Raw genomic sequence first — 27,448 nt, 5'->3', positions numbered from 1 at the left:
GGGATTAGGATTAGGGGTGTGTTGGGGTTAGTGTTGAAGTTAGAATTGAGGGGTTTCCACTGTTTAGGCACATCAGGGGTCTCCAAACGCAACATGGCGCCACCATTGATTCCAGCCAATCTTGCGTTCAAAAAGTCAAATGGTGCTCCCGCCCTTCCAAGCCCCGACGTGCACCCAAACAGTGGTTTACCCCCACATTTGGGGTACCAGCGTACTCAGGACAAACTGGGAAACAACTGTTGGGGTCCAATTTCTCCTGTTACCCTTGCAAAAATAAAAAATTACTTGCTAAAACATAATTTTTGAGGAAAGAACAATTATTTTTTATTTTCACGGCTCTGCGTTATAAACTTCTGTGAAGCACTTGGGGGTTGAAAGTGCTCACCACACATCTAGATAAGTTCCTTCGGGGGTCTAGTTTCCAAAATGGGGTCACTTGTGGGGTGTTTCTACTGTTTAGGCACATCAGGGGCTCTGCAAATGCAATGTGACGCCCGCAGACCATTCCATCAAAGTCTGCATTTCAAATGTCACTACTTCCCTTCCGAGCCCTGACGTGTGCCCAAACAGTGGTTTACCCCCACATATGGGGTATCAGCGTACTCACAACAAACTGGGCAACAAATATTGGGGTCCAAATTCTCCTGTTACCCTTGTGAAAATAAAAAATTGCTTGCTAAAACATCTTTTTTGAGGAAAGAAAAATGATTTTTTATTTTCACGGCTCTGCGTTGTAAACTTCTGTGAAGCACTTGGGGGTTGAACGTGCTCACCACACATCTAGATAAGTTCCTTGGGGGGTCTAGTTTCCAAAATGGGGTCACTTGTGGGGGGTTTCTACTGTTTAGGCATATCAGGGGCTCTGTAAACGTAACATGATGCCCGCAGACCATTCCATCAAAGTCTGCATTCCAAAACGCCACTACTTCCCTTCCGAACCCCGACGTGTGCCAAAACAGTGGTTTACCCCCACATATGGGGTATCAGCGTACTCAGGAGAAACTGGACAACAACTTTTGGGGTCCAATTTCTCCTGTTACTCTTGCAAAAATAAAAAATTCTGGGCTAAAAAAATATTTTTGAGGAAAGGAAACACATTTATTATTTTCACGGCTCTGCGTTATAAACTTCTGTGAAGCACTTGGGGGTTCAAAGTGCTCATCACACATCTAGATAAGTTCCCTTGGGGGTCTAGTTTCCAAAATGGAGTCACTTGTGGGGAGTTCATACTGTTTAGGCACATCAGGGGCTCTGCAAACGCAACCTGATGCCCGCAGAGCATTCCATCAAAGTTTGCATTTCAAAACGTCACTACTTCCCTTCCGAACCCCGACGTGTGCCAAAACAGTGGTTTACCCCCACATATGGGGTATCATCGTACTCAGGAGAAACTGGAAAACAACTTTTGGGGTCCAATTTCTCCTATTACCCTTGGGAAAATAAAAAATTGTGGGCTAAAAAATCATTTTTGAGAAAAGAAAAATTATTTTTTATTTTCATGGCTCTGCGTTATAAACTTCTGTGAAGCACTTGGGGGTTCAAAGTGCTCACCACACATCTAGATTAGTTCCTTGGGAGGTCTAGTTTCCAAAATGGGGTCACTTGTGCGGGAGCTCCAATGTTTAGGCACACAGGGGCTCTCCAAACGCGACATGGTGTCCGCTAATGATTGGAGCTAATTTTCCATTCAAAAAGCCAAATGGCGTGCCTTCCCTTCCGAGCCCTGCCGTGCGCCCAAACAGTGGTTTACCCCCACATATGGGGTATCATCGTACTCAGGACAAACTGGACAACAACATTTGGGGTCCAATTTCTCCTATTACCCTTGGGAAAATAAAAAATTCTGGGCTAAAAATCATTTTTGAGGAAAGAAAAATTATTTTTTTATTTTCACGGCTCTGCGTTATAAACTTCTGTGAAGCACCTGGGGGTTGTAAGTGCTCACTATGCATCTAGATAAGTTCCTTGGGGGGTCTAGTTTCCAAAATGGGGTCACTTGTAGGGGAGCTCCAATGTTTAGGCACACAGGGGCTCTCCAAACGCAACATGGTGTCCGCTAACGATTGGAGCTAATTTTCCATTCAAAAAGTCAAATGGCACGCCTCCCCTTCCGAGCCTTGCCGTGCACCCAAACAGTGGTTTACTCCCACATATGAGGTATCGGCATACTCAGGAGAAATTGCCCAACAAATTTTAGGATCCATTTTATCCTGTTGCCCATGTGAAAATGAAAGAATTGAGGCTAAAAGAAATTTTGTGTGAAAAAAAAGTACTTTTTCATTTTTACGGATCAATTTGTGAAGCACCTGGGGGTTTAAAGTGCTCACTATGCCTCTAGATGAGTTCCTTGGGGGGTCTAGTTTCCAAAATGGGGTCACTTGTGGAGGAGCTCCAATGTTTAGGCACACAGGGGCTTTCTAAACGCGACATGGTGTCCGCTAACGATGGAGATAATTTTTCATTCAAAAAGTCAAATGGCGCTCCTTCCCTTCCGAGCCTTACCATGTGCCCAAACAGTGGTTTACCCCCACATGTGAGGTATTGGTGTACTCAGGAGAAATTGCCCAACAAAATTTAGGATCCATTTTATCCTGTTGCCCATGTGAAAATGAAAAAATTGAGGCTAAAATAATTTTTTTGTGAAAAAAAAAGTACTTTTTCATTTTTACGGATCAATTTGTGAAGCACCTGGGGGTTTAAAGTGCTCACTATGCTTCTAGATAAGTTCCTTGGGGGGTCTAGTTTCCAAAATGGGGTCACTTGTGGGGGAGCTCCAATGTTTAGGCACACGGGGGCTCTCCAAACGCGACATGGTGTCCGCTAAAGATTGGAGCCAATTTTTCATTGAAAAAGTCAAATGGCGCTCCTTCCCTTCCGAGCCCTGCCGTGCGCCCAAACAGTGGTTTACCCCCACATATGAGGTATCAGCGTACTCAGGACAAATTGGACAACAACGTCCGTGGTCCAGTTTCTCCTTTTACCCTTGGGAAAATAAAAATTTTTTCGCTAAAATATCATTTTTGTGACTTCTGCTGCTGTGAAACACCTGAAGGGTTAATAAACTTCTTGAATGTGGTTTTGAGCACCTTGAGGGGTGCAGTTTTTAGAATGGTGTCACTTTTGGGTATTTTCAGCCATATAGAACCCTCAAACTGACTTCAAATGTGAGGTGGTCCCTAAAAAAAATGGTTTTGTAAATTTTGTTGTAAAAATGAGAAATCACTGGTCAAATTTTAACCCTTATAACTTCCTAGCAAAAAAAAAATTTGTTTCCAAAATTGTGCTGATGTAAAGTAGACATGTGGGAAATGTTATTTATTAACTATTTTGTGTCACATAACTCTCTGGTTTAACAGAATAAAAATTCAAAATGTGAAAATTGCGAAATTTTCAAAATTTTTGCCAAATTTCCGTTTTTTTCACAAATAAACTCAGAAATTATCGACCTAAATTTACCACTAACATGAAGCCCAATATGTCACGAAAAAACAATCTCAGAATCGCTAGGATCCGTTGAAGCGTTCCTGAGTTATTACCTCATAAAGGGACACTGGTCAGAATTGCAAAAAACGGCAAGGTCATGAAGGGGTTAAGTTGTGTGACAGTCACGACACATGCATGGAGAGCCCAACAAACAGGCTGTCCATGTATGTGTTGTGCCTGTCACACAGACGCGACACATACAGCTGCGGAGCCGAACAGCTGATCAGTCGGCGCACTCCAGGAAGCCGGGTTCCTTCTGCAGCTTATTGGGTAAGTGCTATAGCTTGCTGAATAAGGAGGGAGACGAAGAAATTCGCTCATCTCACGACATAACCAAGTCTATGGTAGCTGAGCTACCCCAATAAATTGCATTACCCTTCATCTATCGTGACTAGTGTTGAGCGATACCGTCCGATACTTGAAAGTATCGGTATCGGAAAGTATCGGCCGATACCGGCAAAGTATCGGATCTAATCCGATACCGATACCCGATACCAATACAAGTCAATGGGACTCATGTATCGGACGGTATTCCTGATGGTTCCCAGGGTCTGAAGGAGAGGAAACTCTCCTTCAGGCCCTGGGAACCATATTAATGTGTAAAATAAAGAATTAAAATAAAAAATATTGCTATACTCACCTCTCCGACGCAGCATGGACCTCACCAAGGGAACCGGCAGCGTTCTTTGCTTAAAATGCGCGCTTTTCCTTCCTTCCGTGACGTCACGGCTTCTGATTGGTCGCGTGCCGCCCATGTGGCCGCGACGCGACCAATCACAGCAAGCCGTGACGTAATTTTCAGGTCCTTCTAGGCATTCAGTATTTTAAAATTACGTTCCGGCTTTGTGATTGGTCGCGTCGCGGTCACATGGGCGACGCGACCAATCACAAGCCGTGACGTCACGGGAGGCAGGAGACGTGCGCATTTTTAAAATTACGTCACGGCTTGTGATTGGTTGCGTGCCGCCCATGTGACCGCGACGCGACCAATCACTGCAAGCCGTGACGTAATTTCAGGTCCTGATGCCTATTTCTGCAACCAATCAGGACCAATCAGAAGCCGTGACGTCACGGAAGGAAGGAAAAGCGCGCATTTTAAGCAAAGAACGCTGCCGGTTCCCTCGGTGAGGTCCAGGCTGCGTCGGAGAGGTGAGTATAGCAATATTTTTTATTTTAATTCTTTATTTTACACATTAATGTTGTATTTTACACATTAATGTTGTTTCGATACCGATACCCGATACCACAAAAGTATCGGATCTCGGTATCGGAATTCCGATACAGCAAATATCGGCCGATACCCGATACTTGCGGTATCGGAATGCTCAACACTAATCGTGACACCAAGTGGCTTCAAATAGGGTTTCTATGCAAGATACTACATACACCCAACTAACCCTGTAAAAAGCATTTTACCTGTTGATGTCTATAATAACGAATGTTAGGTGAGCTGCAGCCAAGTCTGGCTGTGCTTCCCTTTGCCCCAATGCACGTTTAGTATACACTTCCTCAGGGGGTGTGTTTAGAGAGGGGAAATTGCAAGTATTTTAAATATCATGTTGGCCAATGAGATCCCAGGTATCCTATCATGTGATGAGATTAGGTAACGCTGTGTTGCTGGGTTTTGAATGAGTGTATCTTGGCACGCCATCGTACTGGTACATCACAGCCACGTGACTCACGGCTTCTGTAGTTGGCCGCAAGCTCGCAGTGCAGTCATTGCCATGACAGCATTGTCTTCCAGCAGGGTCCCTGCACTGGAAGCCGACCGAGTCCTGGGACATGCTCAGAGGTAGAGTGCACATCACCCATGCAAATCGCGCATCCAGTAAGAAAATCAGATATATTACCGTACAGCTAGATTTGTGAGAAAAGTGTATGAAATAAAGATGAGTGTATATATATATGTATGAAAAATGGGGAATATGTGCAAAAAATAATTTGCAATGTTGCGTGTATAGGTGTGTGGGATACTGTGTAAATATATAATTGTTAAGTGACGTGACGTTGGTATGTGCTGTGAAGTGACTAATGCGAGGCAAAAAACTAAAGATTATGGCTGAAAAAATGGTGTATCTATAAAGTTAAGTATAAGTGTTTACTTGTTTATTTGTTATAACCACGAAGAAATCACATAAATAAAAACTTGTTAAAGTGACATGTGCTATGGTGAGACAGGAAAAAAAGAGGCTATGAGGGCATACATTATCACCTTTAGATACTTATCTTTACAATGTAAAACAGAATACAGATTAATCAATTCCATATATATATTGGTATCACAATTCCCACAAAGGGCAACTTAGTAACCAATACTGAGGAGATTTCCATTATTGTCCCCTTGTTGCCAGAAGCAAACAGTCCTAAGTGCAATCATAGGAAAATTTTAGATTAGAGTAATATCAGCACTCCAGAGAGATTTTTTTTTTTTTTTAAACATCTTTTTATTGGATTTCGTACAAATAGAACAGTCAACACATAAACAATCAAAAGAATACAGACAAGGTTATTGATGCGAACATAAACTCTCCTCTAGTACAGTAGTGGTATTCGAAAGATTGCAGCTAGGTCGGGAGAGAGGTTACTAGATTTTTAAATAACTATTGCCTGTAGGACAGTCAGAGGAAGAGGAAAGAAAGGAAAAGATTGGGAGGTAGCGGGGGAGGGAGTATTTCTCCTCGCGGAAGGAGAGTGGCAACCGGCTTGTCATTGCAGAGTAAACGGGTAAGATCTGGAGACCTCCAGTACCTTAGTTTTGATATGTCTGAGAGCTACTATGTTCAGCAAGGATTTAGATTGTTTATATCATCCAGGTACTCGCTGCTAGTTCGGAAAGATTTCCAGGGGGCCCATGTTGTGAGGAATTTTTCTTGTGAAAAGTAGGTGAATGCAGTTATTTCTTCAATATAATAGAGTCCAGAGAGATTTTCTATAATGATTTTTTTCAGTCTTAATCTTCAGCCCCCTGAGGAATTATACACGAAACGTACATTGGGGCAGAGGGAAGCACACACACCCCCTTTAATGCTCCTAAGTTAGGCTACTGTTACACTAGCGTTAACTGCATTACGTCGCAAATGCGTCGTTTTGCCGAAAAAACGCATCCTGCAAAAGTGCTTGCAGGATGCATTTTTTCTGCATTGACTAACATTAGCGACGCATTTGCGACGCAATGACACACGTCGCAACCGTCGTGCGACGGTTGCACCGTGCTGTGGTGGACCGTCGGGACCAAAAAACGTTACATGTAACGTTTTTTGCTCCCGACGGTCCGCTTTTTCCAACCGCGCATGCGCGGCCGGAACTCCGCCCCCACCTCTACGCACTTCCCCGCACCTCACAATGGGGCAGCGGATGCGCTGGAAAAATGCATCCGCTGCCCCCGTTGTGCGGCGGAGACAACGCTAGCATCGGGGACCTCGGCCCGACACACCGCGACGGGCCGAGCCCGACGCTAGTGTGAAAGAAGCCTTAAATAAAAGAATGAGATATAGTCAGTATCACAAAAAAATTACATCCAAAAATAATGGAAGCAATGGAGAATATCCTTGTAAAGCAAATAGATGAAGCTGCGACTCAAGGAGAAGTCATTATTATGGGGGACTTCAACTACCCTGAAATAGATTGGGAACAGAAACCTGCAGTTCCAGTAAAGGTAATCGTTTTTTGACAACTATGAGAGACAATTACCTTTCACAACTGGTTCAGGACCCAACAAGAAGGGGGGCACTGCTAGACCTAATATTAACCAACAGTCCAGACCGCATATCAAATATAAGGGTTGGGGGTCACTTGGGGAATAGTGATCACAAAATAATAAGTTTTCATGTCTCCTTTAATAAGATGTGTAGTAGAGGGGTGACAAGGACACTAAACTTCAGGAGGGCAAATTTCCAACGGATGAGAGAGGATCTTGGTGGAATTAACTGGGACGATATCCTGAGACATAAAAGTGCACAAAGAAAATGGGAGACATTTATTAGCATCCTGGATAGGACCTGTGCACAGTATATACCGTATGGGAATAAACATACTAGAAATAGGAGGAAACCAATATGGCTAAATAAAGCTGTAAGGGGCGCAATAAGTGACAAAAAGAAAGCATTTAGAGAATTAAAGGAAGTAGGTAGTGAGGAGGCATTAAATAAATACAGAAAATTAAATAAATTATGTAAAAAGCAAATCAAGGCAGCAAAGATTGAGACAGAGAGACTCATTGCTAGGGAGAGCAAAAATAACCCCAAAATATTCTTTAACTACATAAATAGTAAGAAACTAAAAAATGATAGTGTTGGCCCCCTTAAAAATAGTCTGGGTGAAATGGTGGATGAGGATGAGGAAAAAGCCAATATGCTAAATGACTTTTTTCCATCAGTATTTACAAAAGAAAATCCCATGGCAGCCAATATGACTAGTGATAATAATTCCGAATTTAATGTTACCTGCTCAACCCAGCAGGAAGTACGGTGGCGTCTAAAAATCACAAAAATTGACAAATCTCCGGGCCCGGATGGGATACACCCCCGAGTACTGCAGGAATTAAGTACAGTCATTGATAGACCATTATTTTTAATCTTTAAAGAGTCCATAATAACAGGGTCTGTACCACAGGACTGGCGTATAGCAAATGTGGTGCCAATATTCAAAAAGGGGACAAAAACTGAACTCGGAAATTATAGGCCAGTAAGTTTAACCTCTACTGTGGGTAAAATCCTGGAGGGCATTCTAAGGGATGCTATACTGGAGTATCTGAAGAGGAATAACCTCATGACCCAGTATCAGCGCGGGTTTACTAGGGACCGATCATGTCAGACTAATTTGATCAGCTTCTATGAAGAGGTAAGTTCCGGACTGGACCAAGGGAGCCCAGTGGATGTAGTGTATATGGACTTTTCAAAAGCTTTTGATACGGTGCCACACAAAAGGTTGATACATAAAATGAGAATAATGGGGATAGGGGAAAATATGTGCAAGTGGGTTGAGAGTTGGCTCAGGGATAGGAAACAAAGGGTGGTTATTAATGGAGCACACTCGGACTGGGTCACGGTTAGTAGTGGGGTACCACAGGGGTCAGTATTGGGCCCTCTTCTTTTTAACATATTTATTAATGACCTTGTAGGGGGCATTCAGAGTAGAATTTCAATATTTGCAGATGACACTAAACTCTGCAGGGTAATCAATACAGGGGAGGACAATTTTATATTACAGGCTGATTTATGTAAGCTAGAAGCTTGGGCTGATAAATGGCAAATGAGCTTTAATGGGGATAAATGTAAGGTCATGCACTTGGGTAGAAGTAATAGGATGTATAACTATGTGCTTAATTCTAAAACTCTGGGCAAAACCGTCAATGAAAAAGACCTGGGTGTATGGGTGGATGACAAACTCATATTCAGTGGCCAGTGTCAGGCAGCTGCTACAAAGGCAAATAAAATAATGGGATGCATTAAAAGAGGCATAGATACTCATGAGGAGAACATAATTTTACCTCTATACAAGTCACTAGTGCGACCACACTTAGAATACTGTGCACAGTTCTGGTCTCCGGTGTATAAGAAAGACATAGCTGAACTGGAGCGGGTGCAGAGAAGAGCAACCAAGGTTATTAGAGGACTGGGGGGTCTGCAATACCAAGATAGGTTATTACACTTGGGGCTATTTAGTTTGGAAAAACGAAGGCTAAGGGGTGATCTTATGTTAATGTATAAATATATGAGGGGACAGTACAAAGACCTTTCTGCTGATCTTTTTAATCATAGACCGGTGACAGGGATAAGGGGGCATCCTCTACGTCTGGAGGAAAAAAGGTTTAAGCATAATAACAGACGCGGATTCTTTACTGTAAGAGCAGTGAGACTATGGAACTCTCTGCCGTATGATGTTGTAATGAGTGACTCATTGCTTCAATTTAAGAGGGGACTGGATACCTTTCTGGAAAAGTATAATATTACAGGGTATATATATTAGATTCCTTGATAAGGCGTTGATCCAGGGAACTAGTCTGATTGCCGTATGTGGGGTCGGGAAGGAATTTTTTTCCCCATGATGGAGCTTACTCTTACCACATGGGGTTTTTTTGCCTTCCCCTGGATCAACATGTTAGGGCATGTTAGGCTATGGGTTGAACTAGATGGACTTAAAGTCTTCCTTCAACCTTAATAACTATGTAACTATGTAACTAAGGTACCTGAAAGATGACTGTCTCTGATTGGGGTCATTTTCTGTCTTTTCATCTTCATCTTGTCCAGACTCCATTATGACTTTTTACAGCCACAGCTCATTTCTGCAGACTTTCATTTTCTCTAGTTTTGCGAACTACATCCCACACGATGTCCTTAAAAATAGCAGTGCCATTCTAATGCTCCTGAATAAAAATATCTGCCCTATGCAGAGTCCCTGAATAAATTATTGCCCCTCAATATATTCCCTGCACAAAAAATGACCTACACACTGTCCCTCTCATCTTATGGTACATGCTCTCCACACTGCCCTCTCCTTTCCATATTAGGCCCCCTCTTCACACTGTCCTGTCATACTGTGTCCCCCTATAGGGCCCGGTCTCTTTACTATGGCCCCTCTCCACACTCCACCTCTTTGGCTTACTATCCCTTCGTGGCTGTGCCCTTACACTACCCCCCATGCTACCCCTCCCACACTAGTCTTTTTTCTATGCCCACTCACACTTTTCTCCCCCATACTGTCTCCTTGCACTATTTCCCTCAATAGTCTCCTCACACGTTTTCCCTCCCTGCTCATACATTTAGCCTCTACCTTTCCATACTGACTCCTCACACATCCCCCGATTCCTCATACTGTGTCCACACCCATCCCATCACCCTCTCTCCCCATACTGTGTCCTCATACATTTTCCCCTCGCTCCTCATACTGTGTCAGCACCCATCCTTCCACTCACCGTACTGTGTCTGCACCCATTCCCTGACTGATTTCTCATACATGCCCTATCTCACCTCATGCTCCTCATATTGTGTCTTCAAATTTCTCCCGCTCCCCATATTGTATCTGCACCTGTCCCATGCTTGCTCACCAATTTTGTCCTCAAATCATCCCCTCCTTACACTAAATATCCCCCAACCACATTATATCTCCCCTACACAGTAAATCACCCTCATACACAGTAAATCTCCCTCACACACAGTAAATCTCCCTGACCTGGTTACACTGAATCTCTCCAACACAGAAAATACCCCCACACACAGTAAATACTCACACACAGTAACTCTCTCCGAGTCCTGTTACACTAAATCTTCCCACATAGTAAATCTCCCCTAAATAGTAGCTCCCCCACACACACAGTAAATATCCCCACGCAGTAAATACTTCCATGAACTAAACAGTAAATACCCCCAGACAGTAAATCTCCTCACTCACAGTAAATCTCCCCCAGCCTCCTTACATTAAATCTCCCCCACACACAGTAAATATCTCCCACTCTAAATCACCCCCCATTACATTTATTCTTTGGTGTCTTCGTCTCCACGTACCGCCAATGTTCTTTGCGCTTCTGAGCACTGGTGAATTATGTCAGCAGCATGATCACATGACCTGATCACGCTGCTGACATTGCTTCAATTGTACTCGCACTCGATTACAATTGATCACTGGGAGTCTGCGGGCTGCACCTTCTGTGAGATAGCTGTCAACTTGACAGCCGGCTCAGAGAACGGACGACTCCGATTCTGGGGAGGAAAGCAAAATGCAGTCACCGGGGAAGACACTTCGGATCGCCGCACATGCCCCAGCTGCCCACTTCTCGATATGCCTCTGTCACTGAGACTAACAGCCTGAGACGCACATATCTTCCCTTCAGTATTTTACCAGTGACCTTTTCACAGTACTCACACACATTGCTCAATCCGGGTCCACGTAGCATGTAGCATTTGGGATTGCATTCTGTAAGATTAAAGCTGCCTTCCTACCAAAAGCGTAAGCATTGCCATCAGTTTCCCAGAACTCCTGACTCGGAGGGGCCCACCCAGAGCAACCTACCCAAAACCACCACCACCCTTAATTTTATTTTCATGCACTACTGCTCTCCATTCTGTAGGCTGCAGGTTGCTTTATGCCTGTGGCCTGCAGAATGTCAGGGGGACGCACAGGATGAGCCCCTCTCTTTGCAACTTGATGGCGTCATCATAATGGGACACTGACGTCATGTGCATGCCCCCACGCAATGAAATCACCATCTTGGCCTGCCCGCTCTTTATATCTGCCTGCCAATAGACTCACTGGGGTTAAGCAAATATATGATGTTTATTTTTTATTATTATTATTTTTTTGTTTTTTCATCTTTCAGAATTCGGCCACTAAGTGAGACATCATACAGATTTGGGGGCTACTTTAGGGGCCATCGTACAGTGTGAGGGGCACTATACACAGTGGGGGTTACTGTGGGGGGCATCATGCAGACTGGGAGCTACTTTGGGGGTCATCATTCAGTGAGGGATATCCTAGTACTAAGGAGGCCAGCATACAGAATGTGTGTGGGGTTAGTTCGGGCGCCATAATACAGTGTTGGTGCCATTATCCAGTGTGGTGACAGCTCAGGTGGCAAACGTAGTGTGGCAACTACTGTGCGGCCATCATGCTTTGTATAAGTGAGCTGTGTGAGCATTATACTGTGTACAGTGGAGCTGTGGGCCAATCATACTGTGCATAGGGGAGCTGTGAGGTGAGTCAGGGAACATTACTAAATATTATTTATATAAGAGCACTGAGGGTATTGTGACTATCAAAGGTACTTATACGGGGCGTTATTTCTGTCTAGAGGGCAAAATGTGGGCATTGTTTTCTAGGACACTTGTGTGTCTTTGTTGCAAACTCTGCAGACGAGACATGGCTGGGAGGAAGTTGTCATGGCTGTCTGGCACTGATGGAAAACAGAATGACTACATCAGAAATGTTACTTGGAAGTCACTATACAGTTGTGTGAAAAAGCGTTTGCCCCTTCCTGATTTCAAATTCTTTTGCATGTTTGTCACACTTAAATTTATTTGGTGATCTAAAACCTTTAAGTGTTAGACAAAGATAACATAAGTAAACACAAAATGAAGGTCTTTTTTATTAAGGGAAAAAGAAATCCAAACCTACAGGGCCCTGTGTGAGAAAGTGACTGCCTCCTAAACCTAATAACTCGTTGAGCCACCCTGAGCAGCAGCAACTGCAATCAAGCGTTTGCGATAACTGGCAATGAGTCTTTTACAATGCTCTAGAGGAATTTTGGCCCATTCATCTTTGCAGAATTGCTACAATTCAGCCACATTGGAGGGTTTCCGAGCATGAACCGCCTTTTTAAGGTCATACCACAGCATGAAAGTCGGATTACGGTCAGGACTTCTACTCAAAAGTCTTAATTTTGTTTTTCTAAAGCCATTCAGAGGTGAACTTGCTGGTGTGTTTTGGATCAGTGTCCTGCTGCATAACACTACTGCACTTCAGTTTGAGGTCACAAACAGATGGCCGGACAGTCTCCTTCAGGATTTTTGGGTAGACAGCTGAATTCATGGTTCCATTTACCACAGTAAGTCTTCCAGATTCTGAAGCAGCAAAACAGTTCCAGATCATCACACTACCACCACCATATTTTACTGTTAGTATGATGTTCCTTTTCTGAAATAATTATTATTATTTATTATTATTATACATTTTTTATAGCGCCATTTATTCCATGGCGCTTTACATTTGACAAAGGGGGCAAATAGAGACAAATTTAAAAAAATGAGCAAAAAACAAGGCACTAACAGGTACAGAAGGAGGGAGGACCCTCCAGCAGTGGTTTTCATCTTTGAACTCTGCGATGGAGGCCATTTTTTGCCCAGAGTCTTTCTGATGGTGGAGTCATAAACACTGACCTTCACTGAGGCAATTGAAGCCTGCAGTTCTTTGGATGTTGTTGTGGGGTCTTTTGTGACCTCCTAGATGAGTAGCCCCTGTGCTCTTGGGGTAATTTTGATAGGCCGGACACTCCTGGAAAGGTTCACTACTGTTCCATGCTTACGACATTTGTGGATAATGGCTCTCACTGTTGTTTGCTGGAGTCCCGAACTGATAGATCTCAATTAATTTGTCTCACTTGTTCTAGAATTTATTTGGATCATGGCATGATGTTTAGCTTTTGAGGATGGTTTGTTCTACTTCACTTTGTCAGGCAGGGCCTATTTAAGTGATTTCTTGATTTAGAACAGTTGAGGTAGTAATCAGTCCTTGTTGTGGCTAGAGAATTTGAAGTCAGCTTCCCAAAGATGTGATAAACCACAGTTAATTTATGTTCTAAGGGGGGACACTTTTCATACAGGGCCCTGTAGGTTTGGATCTCTTTTTCTTTTAATAATAAATACCTTCATGTAACTGCATTTTGTGTTTATTTGTGTCTAATATTTCAATTTATTTTAGTAATCTGAAACATTTAAGTGTGACAAATATGTAAAAGAATAAGAAATCAGGGAGGTGGCAAACACTTTTCCACACAACTGTTACAACTGTAATATAATCTCTTATATGTTCTTCAGGACTGGTATCTACTAATATATGGTCAACATATGGTGATAATATCAGTTTTGGTCTTTGTATAAAGACTTATTTTAGTAACAGCATGGTATTCTGTTGAGGTTCCCATATGCTTACGATTAGGGTGCTCAACCCTAGTTTTAAACATGGTTATCTGGGTTAAAGTACCTCTTAGGCTACGTTCACATTTGCGGCCAGCGCCGCAGCGTCGGGCGCCGCAGCGGCGCCGCATGCGTCATGCGCCCCTATATTTAACATGGGGGCGCATGGACATGCGGCGCACTTGCGTTTTGCGCCGCATGCGTCGCTGCGGCGCCCGCGTCGGTGCGCAGAGGACGCAGCAAGTTGCATTTTTGCTGCGTCCAAATTCAATGAAAAAAACGACGCATGCGGCGCAAAACGCAGCGTTGTACATGCGTTTTGCTGCGTTTTTGTTTGCGTTGTGCGCTGCGGCGCCGACGCTGCGGCGCACAACGCAAATGTGAACGTAGCCTTAGAAGTTTCCACTCCCTCCCACCCCCCAGAGCTGTACCCCTTGCTACGCCTTTGGTGTACCCCTTGCTACGCCTTTGGTACTCACGATGAGTGATTTTTTGATGTTGCAGATTTCCGCTAGTATTTCTGCACCTGTTATGTAAATTAGATTACTTGTGGTTTTTCATTACGTTTTTGAGTGCTCTTGTTTACACATATTTTTATTGAGTTTTTGAATTTGTGGTTTTTATCTCTTTTTGGAATGTCATGTTTTAAATAAAGCTGATTTGTTTTTAATACTTCCTGGTATTTGGCTTTGACAAAACTTTTTTGATGTAGCCATGTGTGAATTACATTCGTTTTTAGTGCACTTCCTCAGCATATGTGTTTTTTACCTGCTGATTTTCTGCATTTAATGGAATTCTATGGGGGAAATCATCATAAAAAATCAGCATACTCACAAGGGAAATTGACATGTTGGGTTAAGTTCCCACAATGTATTTTTGATGCTGCAAATTTGCATTTTGCATTTTTCACATCTAATGCAAGTTTGCAACAGTCGAAAACTCATCATGGGAACTTAACCCAACATGCCAATTTCTCTTGCGAGTAAAGAATGCACTCAAAAACATAATGAAAAAAATGCAAGTAACTAAATTTACCTAAAAAGTGCAGGAAATCAACATCAAAAACTCCCCAGATATTCCCTGTGGCAATGTAGCCTTGTGAATTACAAACTCGTACCGCAGCTCAGTATATGCAGCTTAAAAAAATGCACAGAGGGAGTGAGAGTTCTATAAATCCGATATACTTTGGTGGAACCGTAAGATGCTGCGTGTAGGAAATATGTGCAGCATAACTCTTCATGGGAACTTAACCTTATGAGGCAGTTATAGGTTTTGTATGTAGTTGATAGCCCTGGGTACAATGAACATTACACAGAGTGTTAGTATGACTAGTGGTGTCATTCTTTTTGTATGTCTAATGATTTATATAATTTTGTGTCTTTAAAGTTTCAGGGTCCACTCCAAGACCAGAAGGATTTGAAGAAGAGCATTACAGTACATTTTCTATTTCAGAAAGCGAACAACTGTAAATAAGAAGCAACCATAATGATTGTGGATTCTATTTTATGGGCAATGTTTTTGCATAACATAGGTAAGATTTTACATATCACATATCAATTACAAATCCTGGAGACAAGGTGTCCAAAAAAGATTTTTTTGATATGTATTTCTGCACATATCTCTGGTGTCAGATAGTGTTAGGTTAAGGTTCCCCTAGTGAGTTTTTGGTGAAATATTGACACTGCATACAGTGGTGTAACTAGAGTCTCATGGGCCCGGGTGCAAGAAATCAGTTGAAATTGTGTTACAGAGCATTTTGTTCTGCAGAGTTGCATAAGTCAGGAAGTATGAAGATGTCTGAGTCATATGTACATGTAGCCTTAGAAATAACCAAGTATTCATCACATCAGGGATATTAACCTCTTAAAGGAATGCAAGCCCACAAGAGATGGTTGGAGAAACAGCAAGTCTTTCTTGGATAATCATGAGGAATCATGTAACTGGCTAAACATTTAGTAACATTTCTTGTGACCGATCTGTATAGAGAAGCATGTTGTGTTGTGTATGGTGCAAACTCTATTACACCTCCTAAAACATCCATAAACTATACAGACATGGGAGACCCCCACTATCAACATTATCTGCTCATGTACAAGTGCTTCTCAATAAATTAGAATATCATCAAAAAGTTAATTTAGTTCAGTTCTTCAATACAAAAAGTGAAACTCGTATATTATATACAGTCATAACAAACAGAGAGATCTATTTCAAGTGTTTAATAGAAGAAAAAATCGGCACTGCTGAAACCCAGGGTCAGTACCTCCATCGCTTAAAGGGCCACTGTCACCCCCTCCAGCCGTTATAAACTAAAAGAGCCACCTTGTGCAGCAGTAATGCTGCAGTCTAACAAGGTGGCTCTTTTAGTTTTTGATTCATTTATTACCTCAATAAAGCGTTTTAAAAATTGGCCACACATACCAGATATTGTACCAGGAGGCGGTCCGAAGCGTCCTGTATGAATCCCCCAACTGCCGTCACTCTTCTCTTCAGGGCCGATGGTACCCGCCCCCTTCGCGTTGTTGCTTCTTAAATCCGGCGCCTGCGCTGTGCGTGCCTGCCTGGGGCCTAGGCGCAGTGTTCTTTGTCAGTCACATCTCAGATGCCGGGTGCCTGACTGCGCCCTGTTACTGAATCCCCGCCCCACACTGTTATTCATTATGCACAGTGCGGGGCTGGGGTTCCTGGGAAGGCGGGGGAGCGTCAGAGATGGGAGAGCGTCCGAGATGGGGGAGCGCCTGAACAGCGCAGTGCGCATGCCCAGGAATGCCAGCCCCGCACTGTGCATAATGAATAACATAGTGCGGGGCGGGGATTCAGTAACAGGGCGGCCGTACTGCCCGCACAGGCGCAGTCAGGCACCTGGCATCTGAGATGTGACTGACAAAGAACACTGCGCAGGCCCCAGGCAGGCACGCACAGCGCAGGCGCCGGATTTAAGAAGCAACAACGCGAAGGGGGCGGGTACCATCGGCCCTGAAGAGAAGAGTGACGGCAGTTGGGGGATTCATACAGGACGCTTCGGACCGCCTCCTGGTACAATATCTGGTATGTGTGGCCAATTTTTAAAACGCTTTATTGAGGTAATAAATGAATCAAAAACTAAAAGAGCCACCTTGTTAGACTGCAGCATTACTGCTGCACAAGGTGGCTCTTTTAGTTTATAACGGCTGGAGGGGGTGACAGTGGCCCTTTAATGTCGCTGCTGTTGCCACAAATGCCTAAACAATCAAGACCCTCGGGTGCAATGATCCAGAGATAATGTGAAATCCAATGAAAGAAAAAATAAATAGGACCCGTAGAAGCGCAGCAGCGCAAAACGATCGTCGTCCTGTTTTGTCCACGTTCTCCTTGTCGTCTCCTGCACATGTCCCAATAAAAGGAATTTTTTTGCTTCAACAGACCGGTGAGTGCATTCCTATTTTTTCTTTCATTGTATTTCAAGTGTTTATTTCTGTTAATGTTGCTGATTATGGCTTACAGCGAATGAAAACCCAAAAGTCATTATCTCAGTAAATTACAATAATTAACAAATAACACATGGAAAGGCTTCCTAAGCTTTCAAAAAGTCCCTTAGTCTGTTTCAGTAGGCGCCACAATCATGGGGAAGACTGCTGACTTGACAGATGTCCAGAAGGCAGTCATTGACACACTCCACATAGAGGGTAAGCCACAAAAGGTCATTGCTAAAGAAGCTGGCTGTTCACAGAGTGCTGTATCCAAGCATATTAATGGAAAGTCAAGTGGAAGGAAAAAGTGTGGTAGAAAAAGGTGCACAAGCAACCGACCGGGATAACCGCAGCCTTGAAAGGATTGTTAAGAAAAGCCCATTCAAAAATTTGGGGGAGATTCACAAGAAGTGGACTGCTGCTGGAGTCATTGCTTCAAGAGCCACCACACACAGACGTATCCAGGACATGGGAAACAAGTGTCGCATTCCTTGTGTTGAGCCACTCATGACCAATAGACAACGCCAGAAGCGTCTTACCTGGGCCAAGGAGAAAAAGAACTGGACTGTTGTCAGTGGTCCAAGGTGTTGTTTTCAGATGAAAGTAAATTTTGCATTTCATTTGGAAATCATGGTCCCAGAGTCTGGAGGAACAGTGGAGAGGCCACAATCCAAGCTACTTGAGGTCTAGTGTGAAGTTTCCACAATCAGTGATGGTTTGGGGAGCCATGTCATCTGCTGGTGTAGGTCCACTGTGTTTTATCAAGACCAAAGTCAGCGCAGCCATCTACCAGGAAATTTTAGAGCACTTCATACTTCCCTCTGCCGACAAGCTTTTTGGAGTTGGAAATTTCATTCTCCAGCAGGACTTGGCACCTGTCCACACTGCCAAAAGTACCAATACCTGGTTTACAAACAACAGTATCACTGTACTTGATTGGCAGAAAACTCGTCTGACCTTAACCTTATAGAGAATCTACATAACTGAAACATTTTTGGAACACTATCTGGGCATTATTATTATTCTAGGGGGCATTCTGCTTGGTGCAGTTTTTAGAGGCACAAAATAGCAGAATGTTTGTGGTTTGTGATCTGTAGAAACAAAATGATAATATTTTGTGAAGAACTTTTGCATTGCAGATTCATGTTGCATTTACATTGAAAAAACTTGATGAGAAGGTGAATGTAGTCTTTGATGGGAACCTCTCAGCCAGTTTTACATGTAAGAGCAATATGGTGGCTGTGTAGATAGATGCTGGTTACCCAATGACATGATGCATTTTGTAGAGATCTGATGTGGTAGTCATAAGAAATCTAGTTGCTTGAGGAAAAGACCTGTAGCAGGTCGAAACATTGTATCTATGGCAGAATAAAATAAGTTTTGGGGATTTTTTCACCTAATTTTGGACACTGTCTATTTGATTTATTAATGTATTTTACCAAGTGGACTCCTTGGGCTTTCTCTGACGGTGCGTCTACATGTGGGCTTAGTGTCCATATTGGAGTGATGCGAGCAATATTCAGCTTATATAACAAATCTAGTATAGATGCCATATACAAAGCATTGGAAGAAGCCGTCCAAGTGTGTTGATAAGCATCCAGCTTCTGTTCTAAATTTCTCCTGACTAAGGGTATGTGCACACGTAGAAAGGAGCTCTGCAGATTTTTCTGCAGCGGATTTGAGAAATACGCAAGTAAAAGGCACTGCGTTTTACCTGCGGATTTACCGCGGTTTTTATGCGGATTTTGTGCGGATCCCACCTGCGGTTTTACACCTGCAGATTCCTATTATGGAGCAGGTGTGAACCACTGCGGAATCCGCACAAAGAATTGACATGCTGCGGAATGTAACCCTCAGCGTTTCCGCGTGTTTTTTTCCGCAGCATGGGCACTGCAGATTGCGTTTTCCATAGGTTTACATTGTACTGTAAATGCATGGAAAGCTGCTGCGGACCCGCAGCTGCAGATCCTCAGCAAAATCCGCAACATGTGCACATAGCCTTACACATCGTATCTCTACAAAAAGTTTATCATTCTTATTGGGGACAAGCCACCTCCATGGCTATCCCAGTGCTCTATGTGTGAAAGCATCTGACAGGTTCCCCGAGTTTGTTCCGTTGCAGTTTCTTTGTATTTAGGACATGTAAGTCTTTTCCAGAATGCATCAGATTGCTTACATGTATGTGTTTTTCAGAGGCAGCCGTGCGCCTGGTTGGACCAGATGTTTGTGAGGGTCGTGTAGAGATCTTCTATGGCAATGCATGGGGAACAGTCTGTGCAGGCATGTGGGATTTACTGGATGGTGACGTAGTGTGCAAACAGCTGAACTGTGGAACAGCGATTGAAATATCGACAAATGGAAAATATGGGCAAGGTCCTCCATATAGTGGTCTAACGTATTTCCAATGTACTGGTATTGAAAAAGATCTTCTGGCTTGCCCTTTCACCGTTCTGCCACACAGCCACGTTTATCTGTCTGATTCTGGAGTCAAGTGCACAGGTATGTAACACATGGTGGAGTGCCGAACCAGTCATCCAGAATGATGAAGCCGTTCCTCCATGGTGTTATCGTTCTGCAATCAGAATATACTTCTATCAGTCTGCAAGATAAGAGCAAACTAACAGAGGCTCATGTGTGCGGACATAGAGTACATAAGAGAGCAATGCGACAACTGTGGCCTAGAAGTAATTATTGTCATTATTAACAGTCACAACATGGACGGACACAGCAGCTGAGAATAATACACATCTTATTTCATTTATCTTATCTCTAAGGACTCCAGAAGATATGGAAAGTCCAAATGTCTGTTGAGTCACATACTGCCCTGGAAGGTCTTAATAATACTCTATTAGAGAAAGCAGTAAGTATATCACCTGCTCCTGCAACCTAAATTCAGTTTTACGCTGTTTCAGAAATAAGAGTGAGAGCTATTTTTTTGCAGGAGTGGCCATATGGGTAGTCTATGGCTTCCAGATCAGAGCCCTGAGAACCTCCTACTACCTGCTAGTATCCCCAGCACCTCGTGCAGCCAGGTACAGCATCACGCTGCAACATGAGGTCTACTCATCAGAAGAGGCCTTGGGGTCCCTTCAGGTGGGTTCACAGGACCCTGGTCCAGTGGTCATATCGGTAGTCTATGGCTTCCAGACCAGAGCCCTGCGAACCTCCTACTCCCTGCTGATATCCCCAACACCTCTTGAGGGGCAGCCAGGTAGAGTATCACACTGCAACATGAGGTCTACTCAGCAGAAGAGGCCTTGGGGGCCCTTCAGGTGGGTTCACAGGGCTCTGGTCCAGCACATTGGTAGTCCAGGCTTCTGCCACTCTTTTTGCTCCACCTTAGTATTTTTATATTCTAATCACTTTACTCAGAATTCTTATATAAAGGCCTGCACTTTACACTAATGTCAAGCAAAATCCCGACTGCATGTATTAAATGTTCTAACTATGTGTGTTTGGCAGATGTTGGAAAAAAACAGGATTGTGAGTTTTAATGCCAGATCCTTTGTTCCAAAGGTAGATAATCTGAGTCCAAATTTCCCTCTGCCCATTGGGAACACACGTATGCTCAGCTGAGCTTGGCTAAAAGTGGAAAAGTCCTTTAAGTTTTCTTTTAGCAATTAGCATTCAATTTGTGCTTTTTTAATACATAATGTCATATTAATTACTTTTATGTAAAAAAAATAAAGCTAAAATTCTTTTAGTAATAATATCTAAAGTTGCCTCTTCAGAGAGGAAGAGGAATTCTATAGCACTGGGCCTATTTCTAGTGCATTCATAAATAGATCTGATGAAGCTGGTGTACTCACTTTAAAAATAAATGTCAGAAGGACCATATAATCCTTTTTTAAACATTTTCCCGCCTTGTTATATACGCATTTTATGGGTCCAGCTAAAGCCAAGTCAGCCTACTAGGTTTAGTGGCTAAAAAGAACATTGCAATATTTTATGATTTTTTTTATTTAATTGTCTTTTCCAAGTGTATTCAGTCTTTGCCCACAGGTTTTGACTGACAGCTGCAACTTGTACTGAGCAATGTGAGATATACCTGATGTTTATGTGTCGGTCCGGCATAAAATAACCCAACTGAAGCTGGTGAATTATGCAATTTTTGTGGATATTTATGCTCAGGAGGAAGCACAACTTTTTTTTCACGAAGCCTTAGGGAACAAGCCTAATTTAGATACCGTATGTGTTTTTTTTACACTAAGCAGCTTATGAATCAGGCCTAGTGGGCAGAAATTTAGTTCAAACCTTCAAAAAAAGATTATACAGCTACACTCAGGCTGCCGTCACACTAGCAGTATTTGGTCAGTATTTATAAGCCAAAACCAGGAGTGGGTGATAAATCCAGAAGTGGTGCATATGTTTCTATTACACTTTTCCTCTAATTGTTCCACTCCTGGTTTTGGCTTACAAATACTGATGTAAAATACTGACCAAATACTGCTAGTGTGACGGCAGCCTCACATGGATTTTCAAAGTAAATATATTGGCTTCATCAGGTCTTTCAGTATATATTTAATCATGAGTGCCTTTTTTTATTGTGAAATCTGGTGACAAATCTTTTTTAGCATCACATTTTTTACTAGTAAACACAATAACACTAGTTTTGCTGTGCATTCAAGATGTAATATATGAAATGCTTTCTTAGAGACGCTATTAATATAAACCATAAATTAATATTTAGTATAGGAAAAATGTAAAGCATACCTCTGCTTTTGCCTACGAAAGTATGATCTTGCTGCCCTAATCCCTCACAACAACAAAGAAAACTGCTTTTTTTTGCACTTACTAATCATGTATGTCCAGGAGCTGTCCAGATGATCATGCTCTGTAACGTGCTGTCCACGCTGTTTCTCTTTAGCATTCTGCCAGCACTTTAGGAAGAACTTCCTTTCCGCCACTTCCCACCATGCATTGCTTCTGCCTCTCTGTTAACTATTTATTTCCCATTTAAGTAGCTGTAACATAGCAGAAATATACAGATATTGTCGCTGTCTACATCAGTCATCGTTCTCAATGGGGCTTATGATTTCCAGTTGTGGTACTTACACACTTCTTGGCTCTGCTGTTAAAGAAAGATTACACTGACAACAGGCAGTGGAGAGCAAGTTAGAGAGAAGGCAGATAGCTAGGCCCTGATTCATTAAGACTGAGTTTCGCACTCCAATCTTAATTAGGGCATGCAGTAATAAGATGCAGTGAATTTATCAAGAAGCCAACGCCATTTAATGTATTCAGTGGATTTGTTCAGTGCTGTGCGCCTTTATGCACCTCACCAGAAATGTTACTCCAGTCCGGGACTGAAGTAAAATTTTTTGGGTAAGAAATGTTGGAACTTTCCATAAATTTGAATGGTGTAGCCATGCCCTCTCCCCTCCCCAGCTACATCAATTTTGGCAGAGCAGAATGAAACTGGCCTGAAAATGACAAAAATTCTTTGTTTTTTTTTGCACAACTCAGCATTGTGCTAAAATTTGGTAACTGTTCTAAGTGTTTTACACCAGTTTTCTGGCACAAATAGTGAACAATTTGATGTATTGGCCCCTAGCAGACAGCACTTTAGAGCTATTTTTCAGAGATAAGAACGCAATTCGTGATGAGGGAGTATACTCGTTGCTCGGGTATCCCCAAGCATGCTCGGGTGGTCTCCGAGTATTTGTCAGTGCTCGGAGATTTAGTTTTCGTCGCCACAGCTGCATGATTTGTGACTGCTAGACAGGCTGAATACATGTGGGGGTTGCCTGTTTGTTAGGGAATTCCCACATGTATTCAGCCTGTCTAGCAGTCACAAATCATGCAGCTGAGGCGATGAGAACTAAATCTCCGAGCACTCCAAAATACTCTGAGACCACTGAGCTTTCTCGGGAAAACCCGAGCAACGAGTATACTCGCTCATCACTAAAAGCAATCTTTCTCAAGGGAATGTGCCATCAGAAAATGACCAAATACTTAAAGATTTGTCACTGGCAATAAATATATTTTTTTCTATCTACACTAGATAATTATTATTTATTTTTAGAGCACAATTGATTCCATGGGACTGTACATGAGAGAGAGTTACATACAAAATACAAGTATTAATTACAGAGAACAAACTAACAATGACAGACTGATACAGAGGGGAGATGGCCCTGCCCTTCCGGGCTTACAGTCTACCGTATAATCAAGAAAGAAACAGTAGGATGGGGGGTTTGCAGCAGCTCCGATGGTGGTGAGGTGGCAGTGAGGTCAGTGCAGGCTGCAAACTTTCTTGAAGAGATGCGTTTTCAAGTTTGGTCTAAAAGTTCCAAAACTGGTGGATAATCAGACGTGTTGGGCACTGAATTCCAGAATATGGAGAATACTCGGGAGAAGTCTTGGAAACAACTGGATGAGGAACGTATAAGTGTGGAGGGGTGAAGAAGATCTTGCAAGGACCAGAGATTACGTGTTGGAAGGTAATGGGAGATTAGTTCAGAGATATATGGAGACAATGGACAACTTTGTAGGTCAACGGCAATAGTTTGAACTGGATACGTTGAGGAATTGGGAGCCAATTAAGGGATTTACAGAGGTGAAAAGCAGAGGATTAGCAAGGCAAGAGATGGATTCGTCATGCAGCAGAGTTAAGGACAGACGGGAGAGGTGCAATAGTGTCAGCAGGGAGGCATACCTCCCAACTTTTGAAGATGGGAAGGAGGGACAAAGTTTGCGGCGCGCTTTGCGCGCCGCGGCAAATTTTAGGCCACGCCTCTGACCACACCCATTCATAATTAGTCACACCCATATCCACGTCCCAACCACACCCATTTAGCACTGCTGATCACACTGTTTCATATACAATAGTTATAAACAAAAAAATATGGCCACACAGTGCTCCATACTGTATAATGACCACACATGATGCCCCATACTGTATAATGGCCACACATGACGCTCCATACTGTATAATGACCGCACATGATGCTCCATACTGTATAATGACCGCACATAATGCTCCATACTGTATGCTGGCTGCACATGATGCTTCATACTGTATAATGACCGCACATGATGCTGCATACTGTATAATGACTGCACATGATGCTCCATACTGTATAATGACCCAGCATGTATAAGAAAAAAAAAAACAGCCACAAACCTAAGCTACTCAGGTGCCGCCTCCTGCATTGTCCCCGCCCTAGGCACGTAGTGCGGGACATTAGTGTCCCGCCCGGGATCCCGGGGCTGACTGTCAAAATCAGGACAGTCCCGCGGGATCCGGGACGGTTGGTAGGTATGAGGCCACATAGGAGGACATTTCAGTAGTCAAGGCGGGAGATGATAAGAACATTCACTAAAATTTTAGTAAAATTGAGGAAAGGACGGATTCTGGAAATATTTTTGAGTTGGAGGCGGCAAAAGCTTGAATGTGCTGTCTGAAGGACATGCCAGAGTCGAAGGTTACTCTGAGACCTGATATTAGTGTGATATCACTTATTGGGATAGATCACGTACAGATCTGAGTGTCATCAGCATATAGGTGGTACTGGAAGCCATGGGATTTTATGAGTTATGAAAGACACCAACTATGGGAGGGTGGCATGAGGAGGCAGTATGGGAGTGCTAAATGTGTGGTTACAGAGGTGTTAGGAAATGCAGGAGAAGGTAATGTCTTTGACACCATGGGAAAAGAAGATTTGTAGTAGGAAGGAGTGGTCAACTGTGTAAAAGGCAGAGGACAGGTCTTGAAGGAGGAACGCAGAGTATGTCTGTTAGCTTTGGCAGTAAGTCTTTAGTAATTTTGGTCAGAGCAGTTTTGATGGAGTGGTGGGGATGGAAGCTGGATTGTAGGTTGTCAGATAGTGAGTTAGATGAGAGATGGGAGGAAGATTCAACATGGACATGCTGTTTAAGGAGTTTGGAGGCGAAACCGAGCAGCGATATGGGGGATAGCTGGACGTAGAGGTCAGGTTGAGGAATGGCTTCTTTAGGATAATCTGATCGTGGCATATTTAAAAGCAGAAGGGAAAGTACCAGTTGTTAGCAATAGGTTGAAAAGATGGGTTAGGGCTAAGATAAGTGTGTTGACAAGGTTGGAGAGGAGGTGGGATTGGATGTGGTCAAGTGCACAAGTGGTGAGGTGCAATTTGGAGAGATGAGTGAGCTCTCCTTCAGCGATGGTGGGGAGGAAGATCACCTTCCAACTCTTCGTTCACATCCTGGGCTGGTTGTTCATGAGTCACTCTGTAGTGTGCGTCAGCGTGGGTGTTTTCAGCCTTTGCTCGATAGGTCATCTTATACCAATATTTGAACATCCTCGCAACTCCCCATTGCTCCAATGCTGCCTGTTTTGCATTTTCTAAGTGGGCACGTGGGCTTCAGACCTCGACAAATACTCAGTAAACTTTTTGGTTATGGCAAAGCCAATAATTCTAGTTCAAATTAGCTATAGCTCTAAGGATTTCTCTCCGTATCCTGTAGAAATCTACCAGAGTAGGCAACCACCCGTTCTTGTCCTTCTTGAACCTGCGTCAGCACTGAGCCTAGCCCGTAGAGACTTCCATCCATGTATAACACAAAGGGTTGAGAGAAGCCAGCATAAGCCAGGATAGAGGCATTTGTCAATGCGAACTTCAGCGCCTAAAAGGCCTTTTCTTGTCTTGGCCCCCACTCAATTCGGTTGACTCATGAAGCCTCCTACCGTTTCCCTTAGTAGGTCATGTAGTTGTGCTGCAGTTTTTGCTAAATCCTTGATAAATCTTCTATAATATACTGACAGGCCCAGGAATGCCCTTATCTCTCTAAGCGGTGTGGTTGTAGGCCACTTCTGAAAGGCAGCTACTTTCTCCTTTGTCGGGCACACACCTTCACTGGAGACAGTATGCCCCCAAGTACTTGATTTCTTTTTGGAACAGATGACACTTCTGGGTCCACGGATCTCCATTCACAGAGGTAAGTTCACGGCATCCAGTCTGGTGAGATTTTCTGGAACACATAGACTCGATCCACTTCCATCCTGGGAGTCAGCCCTATGCTTTCCCTGCTGAAATTAATGCATCTCACCAACGCACGTCCCTGCCGCACAGTCACCAGGGTGCGTGCGACCAGCAGCCCCACTACTACTTCTCCCATTCCCTGGGGTTCAGTTTGCACTTCCATTTCTTCCAGGGGACAGGCAAAGTGAGCACTGCCTGTCCATGTGGAAAAGTCTGGGCGGTAGTAGGGGGTACCACCACTTTTTCCAGGAGTTTAGAGATGCCTGGCGACCTTTGGATTTTACTAGCCTGAATCAGCTATTAGAATGCCCTTCCACTGGGGAGCTGTCATGTCATCCACCTCCAGTTGCTCCTTTGATGGCCAGAAATTGCCAGAAATTCTCCTACTTACTTCAGACATTTGGAGCGGCCCCCAAACGTAGGGCAGCGGGGTACTCGGTACCGGGTCCCTCGGTTCTGGGGATGTCACGGTGGCCTGACCCGGTCCGTGGCCCTGCTAAGGGGCGCCCAATTAAAGATGTAGGTGACGGTTTGTCAAGTGTTCGTGACGCCACCTGTGGTATTCGGTCAGGGTGACCGACGCTGCTAGGGGTCCGCTGGGGTGATGGAATGGCAGCTAGATGTTGTAACTTCCCACAGGTGAAGTATGTCCCCAGGGCTTCCCTTGATGAGTAGATGGTGATGGTGTAGGTTGCAGTAAATGACGAGGACACAGGGTTGCAGTCTCTTTACCTCTTTACTGAAGGCTTTGGCATCCGCAATCCAGAGCACTGCTAACAGGACTGGCTGAGACCGGCCGGTCCGAAGGCACATCCAGAGTTCCCTTTGCAGGTGGAAATCAGTAGCCTTCCTACTAGCGCCTGGGTGTTGTAGTACCTCCCTGCTGAGCACCACGGGATAGTCCTCACAACTGTATTTTATGTTTCTGTTC

At 43.5% G+C, this 27,448-nt stretch overlaps 1 protein-coding gene across 3 annotated transcripts in view; it reads right to left on the bottom strand.

The window, feature by feature from the left end:
• LOC143764733 (uncharacterized) overlaps positions 1-22,430 on the bottom strand; it is a 30,763-nt gene extending 8,333 nt beyond the window's left edge. For all 3 annotated transcript variants that reach the window (XM_077250621.1, XM_077250620.1, XM_077250619.1), the window contains exons 1-2: positions 22,350-22,430; positions 18,094-20,126 (exon numbers count right to left, since the gene is read on the bottom strand). In XM_077250621.1, coding sequence (XP_077106736.1) covers positions 18,094-18,175 — 82 coding nt within the window. In that variant the 5' untranslated portion in view covers positions 18,176-20,126; positions 22,350-22,430. The remainder of the gene's footprint in view (positions 1-18,093; positions 20,127-22,349) is intronic.
• Between the last annotated feature and the right edge of the window lie 5,018 nt (positions 22,431-27,448).

This window comes from Ranitomeya variabilis, chromosome 4, assembly GCF_051348905.1.
Source record: "Ranitomeya variabilis isolate aRanVar5 chromosome 4, aRanVar5.hap1, whole genome shotgun sequence".
Classification (NCBI taxonomy): domain Eukaryota; kingdom Metazoa; phylum Chordata; class Amphibia; order Anura; family Dendrobatidae; genus Ranitomeya; species Ranitomeya variabilis.
The sequence above is the reverse complement of the archived record's forward strand: the minus strand, read 5'-3'. Positions and strand labels throughout refer to the sequence as shown.